This window comes from Rhinatrema bivittatum, chromosome 1 (assembly GCF_901001135.1).
Source record: "Rhinatrema bivittatum chromosome 1, aRhiBiv1.1, whole genome shotgun sequence".
NCBI lineage: Eukaryota > Metazoa > Chordata > Amphibia > Gymnophiona > Rhinatrematidae > Rhinatrema > Rhinatrema bivittatum.
The window spans coordinates 610,462,871-610,476,202 of record NC_042615.1 but is presented as its reverse complement, the minus strand read 5'-3'; the positions used below and the strand labels follow the sequence as shown (position 1 = coordinate 610,476,202).

The 13,332-nt window shown below is 42.8% G+C and overlaps 1 protein-coding gene across 1 annotated transcript in view; it reads right to left on the bottom strand.

Moving 5' to 3' along the window:
• The window catches only part of DTWD2 (DTW domain containing 2), a 399,585-nt gene that overhangs the window by 264,171 nt on the left and 122,082 nt on the right, over positions 1–13,332 (bottom strand). Inside the window, 1 exon segment of the mRNA XM_029570996.1 lies at positions 8,633–8,723. Coding sequence (XP_029426856.1) covers positions 8,633–8,723 — 91 coding nt within the window.

Sequence of the window (13,332 nt, the reverse complement as noted above, 5' to 3'; positions counted from 1 at the left end):
TGCTGGGACTTATTCTGATTTCCTTATTGCATTTCTTAAGTAAAGCAAGACTAAGTACTTGCATGTAGGGGAGTAAAACCAGGACTGGTTCAACCTGTCCTGAAAATCTGGAGCCAGTTGGCAACCCTAGTATGTAAGTGCTCTGGGGTTATTCTCCCACATACTCAACAGTTAGATATATAAAAGCAGATTACATGGAGATCTAGGCTAGATATTTTGAACCCAATATTCAAAGATATCTGGCTAAGATAGCCTGATTAGTTATATCAGGCTGTTAGAAGGGATATTCAGCAGCTTAGCTTTGCTGTGAATATACCCAGATACGTTCTAGTTAACCAGATAAGTTATTTCTGGCTAACTTTAAACCTGCTATCAAGTATGTCTAACTTATTCTGTTAATTTAACCAGATAAATCCGAATATCAGCACTTATCTGGTTGAGATAATCGGTTAAGTAAATTGTCGGCTCAGTGTGCTGCAGCAGTCAAAAAAGCAAACAGAAAGTTAGGAATTATTAGGAAGGGAATGGTTAATAAAACGGAAAATGTCATAATGCCTCTATATCGCTCCATGGTGAGACCGCACCTTGAATACTGTGTACAATTCTGGTCGCCACATCTCAAAAAAGATATAGTTGCGATGGAGAAGATACAGAGAAGGGCAAACAAAATGCTCCCCTATGAGGAAAGGCTGAAGAGGTTAGGGCTGATCTGCTTGGAGAAGAGACGGCTGAGGGGGGATATGATAGAGGTCTTTAAGATCATGAGAGGTCTTGAACGAGTAGATGTGACTCAGTTATTTACACTTTCGAATAATAGAAGGACTAGGGGGCATTCCATGAAGTTAACAAGTAGCACATTTAAGACTAATCAGAGAAAATTATTTTTCACTCAATGCACAATAAAGCTCTCTAATTTGTTGCCAGAGGATGTGGTTAGTGCAGTTAGTGTAGCTGGGTTCAAAAAAGGTTTGGATAAGTTCTTGGAGGAGAAGTCCATTAATGGTTATTAATCAAGTTTACTTATGTTCTTATGTTCTAATAGCCACTGCTATTAATTGCATCAGTAGCATGGGATCTTCTTAGTGTTTGGGTAATTGCCAGGTTCTTGTGGCCTGGTTTGGCCTCTGTTCGAAACAAGATGCTGGGCTTGATGGACCCTTGGTCTGACCCAGCATGGCAATTGCTTTTGTTCTTATGTCCAAGAGATATCTGGCTATCTACTTAGCCAAATACATACTTAAGTGGAGGCTGCTGAACATGGTCAAATATTCCATGGCTGCCTCTTAGCCAGATAAGTGCCTACTTATCCAGCTAAATAGCTCTAAATATTGGCCTCTATGCCTGCATTTGGCAAATACTTTAAAATGGCATCTTATCCAATAAAGATATTTTTTCTGATTTGTTGGTATAACATAGTAAAATAAGTTAAACCGAAAAAAAAAAAAATATATATATATATATATATATTTTTTTTTTAGGAGACTCGAAAAGTAATATAAAAGAAAAAATAGTGAAGAACTAAAAGAATAAGGTTATGAATTAAAAAACAAACAAAAAAAAATCACAGCAGCAGCAGGTGAGACGAATACATCTTTTTGCTTCAGTGGAAGAAAAACCTGAGTAGACTCATGTGGTGGAAGCTGTGCAGGAACACCTGCATACATTCAGAAAGACTTCAAGGTCTTTATGAGCTCTGAGAGAGCATGATCTGCACTGCCACTGTATGATGATGTCATCCAGTAGTATGAATGAATTTGCTCCTTATTATGATTTGTGGGTGTGTGGACCCTTGGCCCGAGATGTGAGTTGTTACCACCTGTGGGGAGGAGTCCCACAGGTCCGCACCATCGGGAGGCGAGGAATAGGCACAGCAGGGAGCTCTGGGCACAGTGATGGAGAGGTCCCCAGGGATCAGGAGGTTACCCCAGTAGGCTGGCAGGCTGGAGGCAGTACCTGGGCTGAGACCCTGAAGGGAGGAGGCACCAGACAGACCGCGGAGCGGAAAGCGCAAGACTGGCCGTGCAAGATATTCTCCGGAAGGCAGCCCTGAGGGGCAAAGCTTGTGCAGCATAGAGGGCATTGTTGCAAACATGCAGGCCAACTCGCGGAGCAGGGAAGCCTGAGCCAGATCTCTGCTGCTGACATAGGCAGTGTCCCGGAGAGCGGGGGAATGCCGGCAGTCTAATGTAGACGCGACCCCGAGGAATGGGGGAAGCTGACAGTCACAGTGATATACGAGAGCACAACCCCGAGGAGTGGGGAAGCTCAGAGAGTCTCTGGATACTTATAGGCACGGCCCCAAGGAGTGGGGAGGTGCGGACAGTCTTATGCAGAACACAGGCACAACCCCGAGGAGCGGGGAAGCCCTATCATGGAATTCACAGATTGTCGCGGTGTTCCAGGGAGAATTCCAAGAAGTAGAAAATCTTGCAGAATAGAACCCTTGAGGCTAGCCTTCGCCCTCACTATGTCACAGGGGCCGACCGTCGGCCCCTGTGACATAGTAAGGGCGAAGGTAGCACCGGCGCCATTTTGAATACTGGCAATACGGCCCGAGTGCAGGAGGTCGCTCCCGGACCCCCGCTGGACTTTTGGCAAGGCTTGTGGGGGTCAGGAGGCCCCCCCAAGCTGGCCAAAAATCCCTGGGGGTCCAGCGGTGGTCCGGGAGCTATCTCCTGCATTCGGGCCGTCGGGTGCCAGGAATCAAAATGGTGCCGATAGCCTTGCCCTTACTATGTCACAGGGGCTACCGGCGCCATTTTGAAACGTACCGAGGGTGTGAGAGTGCAGGGGATGGATCCTGGACCCCCCGCTGGACCACCAGGGAATTTTGGTAAGTCTTGGGGGGATCAGGAGGGGGGGGGGTTGTTTAAATTGGCGGCCGAAGAATTCGGCGAAAATTTGTTGTATTCGTGGGGAATCGCGATACGTTTCGCTTCCCCATGAATACAACGAATATTGGCACATCCGTTGCGGATTGCCAATATGTAGGGACCGAATGCACACCCCTATCAAATTCCTTCTACTTCCAGGCTCAATAGCCCTACTTATGAAAAGACAGCAGTTTACCACCAATGCATGTCCTCTTGAGAAAACACAACAAATAATACTGATAAAACGCTTACATGCTAGTAAAATATCTCATCTCGATAACAGACACAGAACCGACCTAACATACTGATCTGTAGTAATGCACATAAACTAATCCGCAGACAGTTACACCTGTATTATGGAATGCACTCAACCAGTAACAACCCTATCTATGAAAAGACAAACTGAAGAGTAGCAAATCACCTGGATCGGATGGTTTACACCCCAGAGTTCTAAAAGAACTAAAAAATGAAATTTCAGACCTATTAGTAACATTTTTAAGCTAGCATTAAAATTGTCCATTGTACCTGAAGGCTGGCCAAAGTAGCTCTGATATTTAAAAAGAGCACCAGGGGTGATCCAAGAATCTACAGACCGGTGAGCCTGACTTCAGTGCCAGGAAAAATCATGGAAACTATTCTTAAGATCACAATCACAGAACATATAAATAGATATGGTTTAATGAGACACAGCCAGCATGGATTTACCCAAGGAAAGCCTTGCTTCACAAATCTGCTACAGTTTTTTTGAAGGGTTAATAAATATGCATAACGGTGAACCGGTAGATGTAGTGTATTTGCGCCACTCCTCCAGGTAGTGCAGGATTCTCCCCTATCAGAAAAGATGGTTGCTGGATTTGAAAGATGGTCAAAAACTTGGTCCAGATTTGGGCTGGACCTGCTGCATCGCTTTTGGTTGATGGCACTCTTGTTGCTGAGTGCGAGCCAGAAGTGATTGCTGCTGTTGAAGTAGAAGCGAGATCTAGTAATATGAGAATTGATGGAAGTGGTATCTCTGGGAATACAGCCTTTTAAAAGCGTAACAAGTCCTTCTCGTAGAAAGCTGTTGCTCCAATCCCATGCAGAGAGTTTGGATCACCACATGTTGCTCCTTTATTTCGGCTACTATTTCTCTGAACTTTTCTCCAAAGAGTTAATCCAGGCAGGGAACATTTGCTACCTTGCCCTCAGCATCACTGCGCAAGCTATTAGCTATCAACCAAACCATGTGGTGTGCTCCAATGGAGGCTAATGAGAAGCATGCTGTGATATTGAATGCTTTGTAAATGGATCCAATAGTATCGTGCATACACTGTTCAGCATCTAAGAATGGCTGAGGATATGTGGAACCTTCACAGGCTGGAAGGAAATGCTTTAGTTTTTGTGCGCAATAGTATAAGTATTGACCCATGTAAAATTAGTTAGCGAAACTTTATGCATTAAGCAAGTAACTCTGGAATACCATTTACCAAAATGGTTCAGTAATCCTTTTCCCGGTGGAATATTCAAGAATATTCTTTTCTTTGCTTTTTTAAGAGCTGATTCTACTACTAGTGATGGATGAGGTAGTTGTATTCTTCTAAACCCCAGGGATTTTTTCACTCTATACTTGAGGTCTATTTTCCTTGCAACTTGCATGCAGGGAATAGGATTTTCCCACATTTTTGTTTGTAATTCTTGCAGGATACCATGTTTCCAAAATTTGGAGGAGGCCGAATAACATTGTGGTAGGATCTATGTCTTTATGCACATTAATTCTGAGTGCTTTTCCTAGCTTATCCAGAAATCTGGAGCAAGAGAGGTCTTCTGGTGGAGACAAGTGTTCTGGAGGCTCTAGGAAGTAGCTGAACCTTCTTCAGTCTAGTGGTGAGGGAACACTAATCCAGGACCCCAATGATGACGGTATGCCCTCTGACTGGCTGGACTTCGATGCAAGGGTGAGCCATGGTCTACCACCTCACGGGGGTACAGATGGAATATCTGTATGCACAGCGGATACTAGGATTCCTTCTCAAGATAGTAAATCTGATATTCTGGAAAGGAGAGGTTGGAAGGTACCATCCTTATCCTTAGCTGCTAGAGGTAAAGAAATCCTTCATCAACTCTGCCACTTGGTCGAAGGGCTGACATACCCTCTGTCCTGGTGTGGATGGTGGAATATCCTCCTCTGATACTAGAATGGAATTTTGCACATTTTCTGGGCTCTGCAGAATTGGTATTGGGAGCCAGTTAGAGGTGAGAGGTACCAGAGAATAAATGGGGTCTGACATCTCTAGACCCAGCTCTTGTTCCAGTAACTTTGTTGGTGTGTTCTGGTAATTGGTGAAGGTAGGTGAAGCATATCCCCATCTGCCTTGATAAAGCTCTCAGCAGGTCATCATGCAACTGCATTGGAAGCACTGCAGCACAATGCATCACTGATGGAGCAGCCTGTTCTGATGGTCTAGTTGCTAATGGTGTTGAGGCTCGATGCACTTCATGCTCCAGGGCTTGATGTGTCAAATGCATCGAGGACTTGTGTGTCAACAGCATCAATGCACTATGCACTGACGGTGCCACTGCATCGTGCAGTGCTGATGCCAATGCTCCATGTGTCGAGAATCAATGCGCTGGAAAGAAGTGTGTTGCGTGCATCAATGGTACTGACACTTAGTGCATTCTTAGTGTTGGCTGCAAGGGTGGTTCCACAAAGTACTGCTTCTTTTTCTTCGATGCATCCCATAACACTTTTGCTTGCTCAAACCCAAGGACACTGCTTTCTCCTCCGAAGGGGGGAGATATTTTGGAGTAGCCTAGTGGCAAGAGCAGCGGGCTGTGAACCAGGGAAGCCAAGGTTCAAATTCAACTGCTGCTCCTCATGACCTTGGGCAACTCACTTCACACTCCATTGCCTCAAGTACAAAAAGATTGTGAGATCTCTATGGATAAGAAAATACCTACAAGTACCTGAATTCCTGAAAAGCAGAATATACATCAAATAAATAAATAACAATATCTGGAAAGCAGACAAGACTGTGCTCCAAGAAGAGGATCAACCACAGCTTCTCAGAGACTTACAATGTTCCTCCATTTTCCAGGACCTCTACTACTGAGAACACAGCACCATCCATCAACAATGGTAAAAGCTGGCCTGGTTGTGGTTCGTCCAAGTCAGTAGTAACAAACATGTCTATCTGTAATAGATATTTTTCTACTGCATGCACAGTCTTTAAAGCTGCTCATAGTGATATTTTCTTGCCGGATATCCTGAAGAAAAAACTTCTTTTTTATTTATTTATTTATTTATTTATTTTTAATGTAACACTAAAAAGTAGAGATGTGCATCGGGTGCCCGATCGTTTCCGCTTTCGGGTTCGTGTGGCCGCGGGAAAATCTCGTATTCCCGCGGATCGGCATTTTTTTTTTCGTGAAAAATCGTTTTTCGGCTTAGCGCGCACAAACTCCCATTAGTGCGCACTAACAAAAAGTAACAAAAAGTAATGGGGTTTTTTTTAGTGCGCACTCCCATTAGTGTCACTAAACCTAAAAACGATTTTTTACGAAAATTTGGGGAAAGTGTAATCGTTTTATCGGTTTCCCAATCCATGACAATTTAGGAAATATCGTACGAATTTCCTAAATCGTCAAAAAACGATTGCACATCCCTACTGAAAAGTGCTATTTGGGGGCTGCTGAGGCAGTGAAGCAACTTTGTAGGAAAAAATTTACTTTATAGATAATTGAAAACAAATATAGAGAGATAGGGTACACATCCATGCTGGTGCTTGGAAAAAAATAACTGAGGAAGCTCACAAGGTAATTTTCACACATGCTCATTAGAGCAAAAGCTCTACGAGCTTAGGGAGAAGGGTCCGTTTGGCAACAACGGATGATGTCACTCATATGTCATAGCTAATTCATCCCTGCTTGGTCGATGGAGAATTGATTTGTATGCTATTTGTGGAACTCATAGTTTATTCCAATTTCTGGCTTCTTACTTTTGTAAGCTGCAGGATCCTGTTTTGGCCTGCTCTGTAAGAGCTGGCCTTTATATAACTTTGAGCACGGATGGGGGTGAAGTTACATTAGGTAGGTTGGTGGTTTATTAGAATTATCTATCCAAATGAGTAACAATAGTTAAACTGCGAGTTGTATACCCTAGGGTGCTGAGCTGTTGTGTGTGTGTGTGTGTGAACACGACTGCCCCAATCTGGGAAAGAAGGGAAAGGGTGAGGAAAAAAAACCAAAAACGAGTCTAAGATACTGACTCAAATGCCCATTATTAATGAATTGCAGGGACCCAATAACCATCACAGGACTCTTAAATTTGGGTTACTGAATGCCAAATCACAGGTAAATTAAAGTGTATATGATATATGATTGACTTTTAGATTCACCTATGGATATCTTGCTTATCAGAGACGTAGTGCACCCTAGGAATATAATTTGTCACAGACTTATCTATGTGGCTTTTAATTTTTACACAAAGATTGTGTAGCTGGGAAGGGTGGGGATCTGGAAATTATTTCCTGTTCTTCACTAAACTTAGGCCCAGTAGAAGGAAACTGAGTGCATCCGTGAGTTTGGCAGTTAGATTGGTCAGTGAATACATACTTAATTTCTTATTGGTGTAACGGCCCCAAATCCTAGTACAGCTTTATTGGAAGACCTGGCAGGCTGCAAGGGCTGACTGGGTATTGTTGGAAGATGTTAATGTTCATTTTGATACCTTGGGAGGAGGTGGGGGGGAGGGGAAGAGAACAATATTTGTGGACTGTATGTTTGATTTGGGATATATTCAGGTGGTAATTACAAACTATGCCACGTCCAGGTCCTGGACTTCCTCGAAGAGAGAAATATGCTCCACTTTAGGCAGCCTGGGTTCCATGCTGGTCAAAGAATAGCGACCATGTTATTAAGCTTATGTGATAGTACAAAAAGGCAAGCAGATGGGGAAGCAGATGCTTTATTATTTCTGCTTGATTTATCTACCGTATTAGATACGTTGGATCATGGGCTAATTTTAGAACGGCTGACAGAGTGGTTTAGGAGGGGTGGGGTATTATGCTGGCTTGCCTCCTTCCTCCAGGAATACATTGGGTTCATTGGGATATTAAATACTTTAGGGTTAAGCGAGAGGGAGATAGCACTTTTGAAAATATCTGTTATTCAGATTCAGCCTAAAAAGACTGCACTTAGCCTGGGGGTATGACTACATAGTAAGTTAACCAAGGTACTTCAAGTGTCAGCTATGGTGCAGGCTACTTGCTGCTTAAGACAAATCAGGCACTTGTGCCCCTATTTATCCCCTAAGGATTCATGTAATACAGGATAAGTATTATAGCCAAGTGTGCTTTTGAAATACTTCACAATGATTCAGTTTTCAATCAAGCCTCTATGAAGGTCCTGAAGTGGAATTTGCTAATTTCTTTAGTAACCTATATAAATCTTCCTAAGGGTAGGAAACCAATGCAGGTCTGGAATAAGAGACGAGAAAAAAAATCAAGTTTCTGTAATAACTGAATAGATAGAAATGTGTCCTAACTACAGAAAGATTTTTTTTTTACTATTTGAACTAATTATCTTAAAAATCAAACTTAAGCAAATAGGAAAAAAGTGTTGTTTCTTTAATGAAGCACAGCTATTAAAATAACCCTAATGCACTGTAAAATAATAGGGCATTACAGATGCCGTAGTTAAAGTCTTTCCTAATAGTTTATCCATACTCTGCAACCTGGGCTGGTTGGTGAACTTCATCCCTTCCCATAGCCTTACTTACTCACCTCAGCTGGATGCTGAACAATATACAAGCCAGTGATGACATTCAGCGGATGCGCTGGCAGGAATGGACACAAGCACACCTTCTGAGGACGGCTACAGAATGGAAAGAAAAAATAAATGCTGTCAGCAGTTAAACAAATGCAATGTCACTTTCCTGACCTGAAACACAAATGTTATCCCCAAAGAACATTTTAATACTACATCAGCAGACACTCAGATGAGCCAATGCACCTGTTATTAACATGCCTGCCAGAAAAATAGAAGCATAAAAGAAAGCGCACACAGAATTGGGAGAGAAGTTGCTTAGGAACTTAAGATGAACTCTGCAAGAGCGGAGGTCAGAACACATCAAAGCAGCCATTCTGTTTTCATTTAATAAAAACGGCAGCACTGTGCCACACCCTAATGGTAAAACAAATGAACTGTAAATTGCTGATATAGTCTATTATCTAAGGAAAGAAAGGATTCCAGCACAAATAAATGGCAAGATCTCAGACATTAACATATAGCTTGTTGTAGTTTAGAGCAAGGGAGGCCAACTCCGGTCCTCGAGAGACACAAACAGATCTGATTTTCAGGATATCCACAATGAATATGCATGAAATACATCTCATTTAATTGAGGCAGTACATATAAATCTGTCATGCATATTCATTGAGGATATTCTGAAAATCCAAATGGAGGGGTTTGTCCCAAGGACTGGGTTGAGAGCCACTGTTCTAGAACCTATTGCAATCTTTTATGATTAACTCTTCATTTTTAACACCATATTTTATACAAGGCAGCCATGACTGAGATCAAGCAAAGAAAGGAAAAAAGAGCTAACAGCAAGGATCAAATGAGGGGAAATCTAGAGCACTAGACTATCTTGCATTAGTATGTGTCACCTTGAAAAATCCAAGTACTAAGTACCGACAAGGGTGAATATAAATCTTCTTTACAAGTTATTAAAATTCCAAGACGACTTAGTATAACAAATGACAGAAATTAATAACACACAAATTTTGCTGTCCAAATAATGACCCACAGCAAAGGTGTACCCTGCCACAGCATGCATACTGGAAACAATGCTTACATGTTCAAGCAGAAAGAAAAGCTGATGGTTTTCAGCATAGCCATGTTCCAGCAGATATTGCTGAGGTCAAGCCACAGGCTCAATATTTTCAAGGAAATGGATCTGTCAACCCTTGCATGCCTTCTTGTGGTTCAATAGATAGCATTCATCTATCTTGCTCAAACAGCAACAGGCCTCATCATAACCTACCTGAAACAGCAGAATGGCTTCCAAGCCATGATTACTTTTAGACTAAAAATGTTTATTAAGAAGCATACAAAACGCCACACGTGAGATACATGTACCAATGTAAGCTAAGATGAGCATTCTTATTCATCTACTTTAACTCTTATATACTGTTCAATATTTAATGCGACCTGGGGAAAAAGCAATATAAAAGCAACCGTTTACATCTGTATTCAAAAACAATCTTTCAAAAGAGATAGCAAGCCAAGCACAGTAGCCTTCTCGTTTACTATACTATTACCAGGGCATAACATTTTTAAGTCTAACTGTATTGCCTGAGATTAGAAGTGAGCAAGGGGGTCAATTTAATCTGGGCTTTATGGTACATATGATAGTGCCACAAATGCGGTGATGTATTTTTTTGTGCAGCTAGGAGATCTGTCTAAATAGTCCATTTTCCCCAATGGAGAGAAGTGAGTAGTGGGTTGCCCCAGGGATCTGTACTGGGACCAGAGTTGTTTAATATATTCATTAATGATCTAGAAAAAATAACAAGGTGAGCAAGGTGTTAAAATTTGCACATGACAAAAATTATTCAAAGTAGTTAAAACATGAGCAGATTGGGGCGGATTTTAAAAGCCCTGCTCGCGTAAATCCACCTGGATTTACGCGAGCAGGGCCTTGCGCGCCGGCGCGCCTATTTTCGATAGGCCGCCGGCGCGCGCAGATCCCCAGGACTCGCGTAAGTCCCGGGATTTCAGTCGGGGGGTGTCGGGGGCGTGTCGGGGCGGGGCCGATCGGCGCGGCATTTTGGGGGTGGGACGCGGCATTTTGGGGGCGGGCCCGGGGGCGTGGTTTCGGGCCAGGGCGGTTCGGGGGCGTGGGCCCGCTGGCACGCGTGGAGAAAGGTAGGGGGGGGGGGTTTAGATAGGGCCGGGGGGGTGGGTTAGGTAGAGGAAGGGAGGGGAAGGTGAGGGGAGGGCGAAAGCGAGTTCCCTCTGAGGCCGCTCCGATTTCGGAGCGGCCTCAGAGGGAACAGAGGCAGGCTGCATGGCTCGGCGCGCGCCGGCTGCCCAAAATCGGCAGCCTTGCGCGCGCCGATCCTGGATTTTAGCAGATACGCGTGGCTACGCGCGTATCTACTAAAATCCAGCGTACTTTTGTTTGCGCCTGGAGTGCGAACATAAGTACGCTAACGCGCCGTTTTTAAAAATCTACCCCATTGTGAGGAATTGCAGAAGGACATCGTGATACAGGGAAACCGAGCATTTAAATGGCACATAAAAATTAATGTGGACACACGCAAAGCAATGTACGTAGGGAAAAATAATCCGAACTATGAATACACAATAGTAGGTTTCATATTAGGAGTTATCTTGGAGTTCACTGTGGACAAAACATTGAAAGCTCAGTGTGTGACAATAGCCAAAAGCAATCAGATAATAAATAATAGTAATAATAAATAATTAGGTTTGGATAAGTTCTTTGAGAAGTCCATTACCTGCTACTAATCAAGTTGACTTAGGGAATAGCCACTGCTATTACTGGCATCAGTAGCATGGGATATACTTAGTTTTTGGGTACTTGCCAGGTACTTGTAGCCAGGATTGGCCTCTGTTGGAAATAGGATGCTGGGCTTGATGGACACTTGGTCTGACCCTTATGGTATGTTCTTATTAAATAAAAAAAATAAGTATATGGTAATCAAAAAATAAAATCAGAGTATGAGAAATTAAGAAAGGAATAGAAAACAAAACTGCAAATGCAATGTCTCTGTATTGATCCTTGGTGCAGCTAAACCTCGAGTACTGTATGCAAAAAAAAAAAAAAAAAAAAAAGAGATATAGCTGATTAGAAAAAGTACAGAAAAGGGTAACAAAAATGATTACAGGAATGGATCAGCCTCCTTATATAAGTAGTAAGTGCAGTGCCCCAGAGGTCTGTACTGGGACCTGTGCTATTTAGCATATTCATCCATAATCTGGAATAGAGATTAGAGAGTGAGGTGACCACATTTGCAGATAACGAAAAATTGTTTTGAGTTGTTTAAACCGCAGCAGATTGAGAAACAACAGAAGGAACTTGGGAGACTGGTCATCTAAATAGCAAATGTAATTTAATGTGAACAAGTGTTAAGTAATAAAAGGACCTCAGAATCCTTATGGAGAATACCTTGAAACTTTCAGTTCAGTGTGCAGAAGCAGTCAAAAAGCAAACAGAATGTTAGTGCTTTCTTGGAAAGGAATAGAGAACAAAACAAAACAAACAAAACAGAGAATATCCTAATGCCTTTGTATAGAACAATAGTGCAACCATACAGTGAGTACTGTGTGCAGTACCATCTAAAAAGGAGAGAGATAAAAGGTACAGAGAACAACGATAAAGGGGATGGGAAAAGCTCCTTTATGGAGAAAGGCTATACAGATTAGAAATCTTTAATTTGAAAGAGAGACAACAGAGGGGATATGATGGAGATTTATAAAATTATGAGTAGGGTGGAATGGGTAAATAGGGAATGGCTATTTATGCTTTCAAATACCAGGACTAGGGGAACAATCTATGAAACTAACCAGCAGATTTAAAACAAATCATAGAAAGTATTTTTTCATTCAGTACATAATCAGTTGAGGAAAACCTCTATGCATGTCATCACCCTAACAAAGAATTATAAAAGGTCAACATGGTACACAACTAAATTAAGGGATGAGAAACACTTACTATGTCACGCTGAGCATAAATAGAGAAAGCAGAGTTGCTTACCTGTAACAGGTGTTCTGAGGACAGCAGAATGTTAGTCCTCACACATGGATGACATCATTAGATGGCGCCCGGATGCGGAAAACATATGTCAAAGTTTCTAGAACTTTGACTAGACACACTGACCCTGCCCAGCATGCCCTATACCACGCATCCACGTGGAATCCCTAGTCAGTCTCATACATACATGGTGGGCAGGTTTGTGAGGACTAATATCCTGCTGGTCCTCTGAGAACACCTGTAACATGTAAGCAAATCTGCTTTCTCTCAGGACAAGCAGGAATGTCATCCTCACACATGGGTGAATACCTAGCTACAGGCTGCTCCCCAACACAAAAGGGGACCAGCAGACACCTAACCAGGTGCCAACGAGCACAACACCAGTGCTGTTGGGAACAGAGGGGGAGACAACCTGAACCCAAACAAAGGGTCCTAGGTTGGGAGAGTTGGGTTCTAACTTCAAACAGGTTCCGCAGGACAGTCTGGCCAAACCTACTGTCGCATCGGCCATCCCTATCCAGTCAGTAATGTGATGTGAATGCGTGAAGAGAACTCCATGTTGCAGCCTTGCAGATCTCCTCCACAGGAACCACTTGCAAATGGGTCACCTACGCTGCCATGGCTCTGACAGAATGAGCCTTGACATAACCCCCAAGGTGCAGACCCACCTGGGCATAACAGAAGGAGATGCAATCTGCTAGCCAA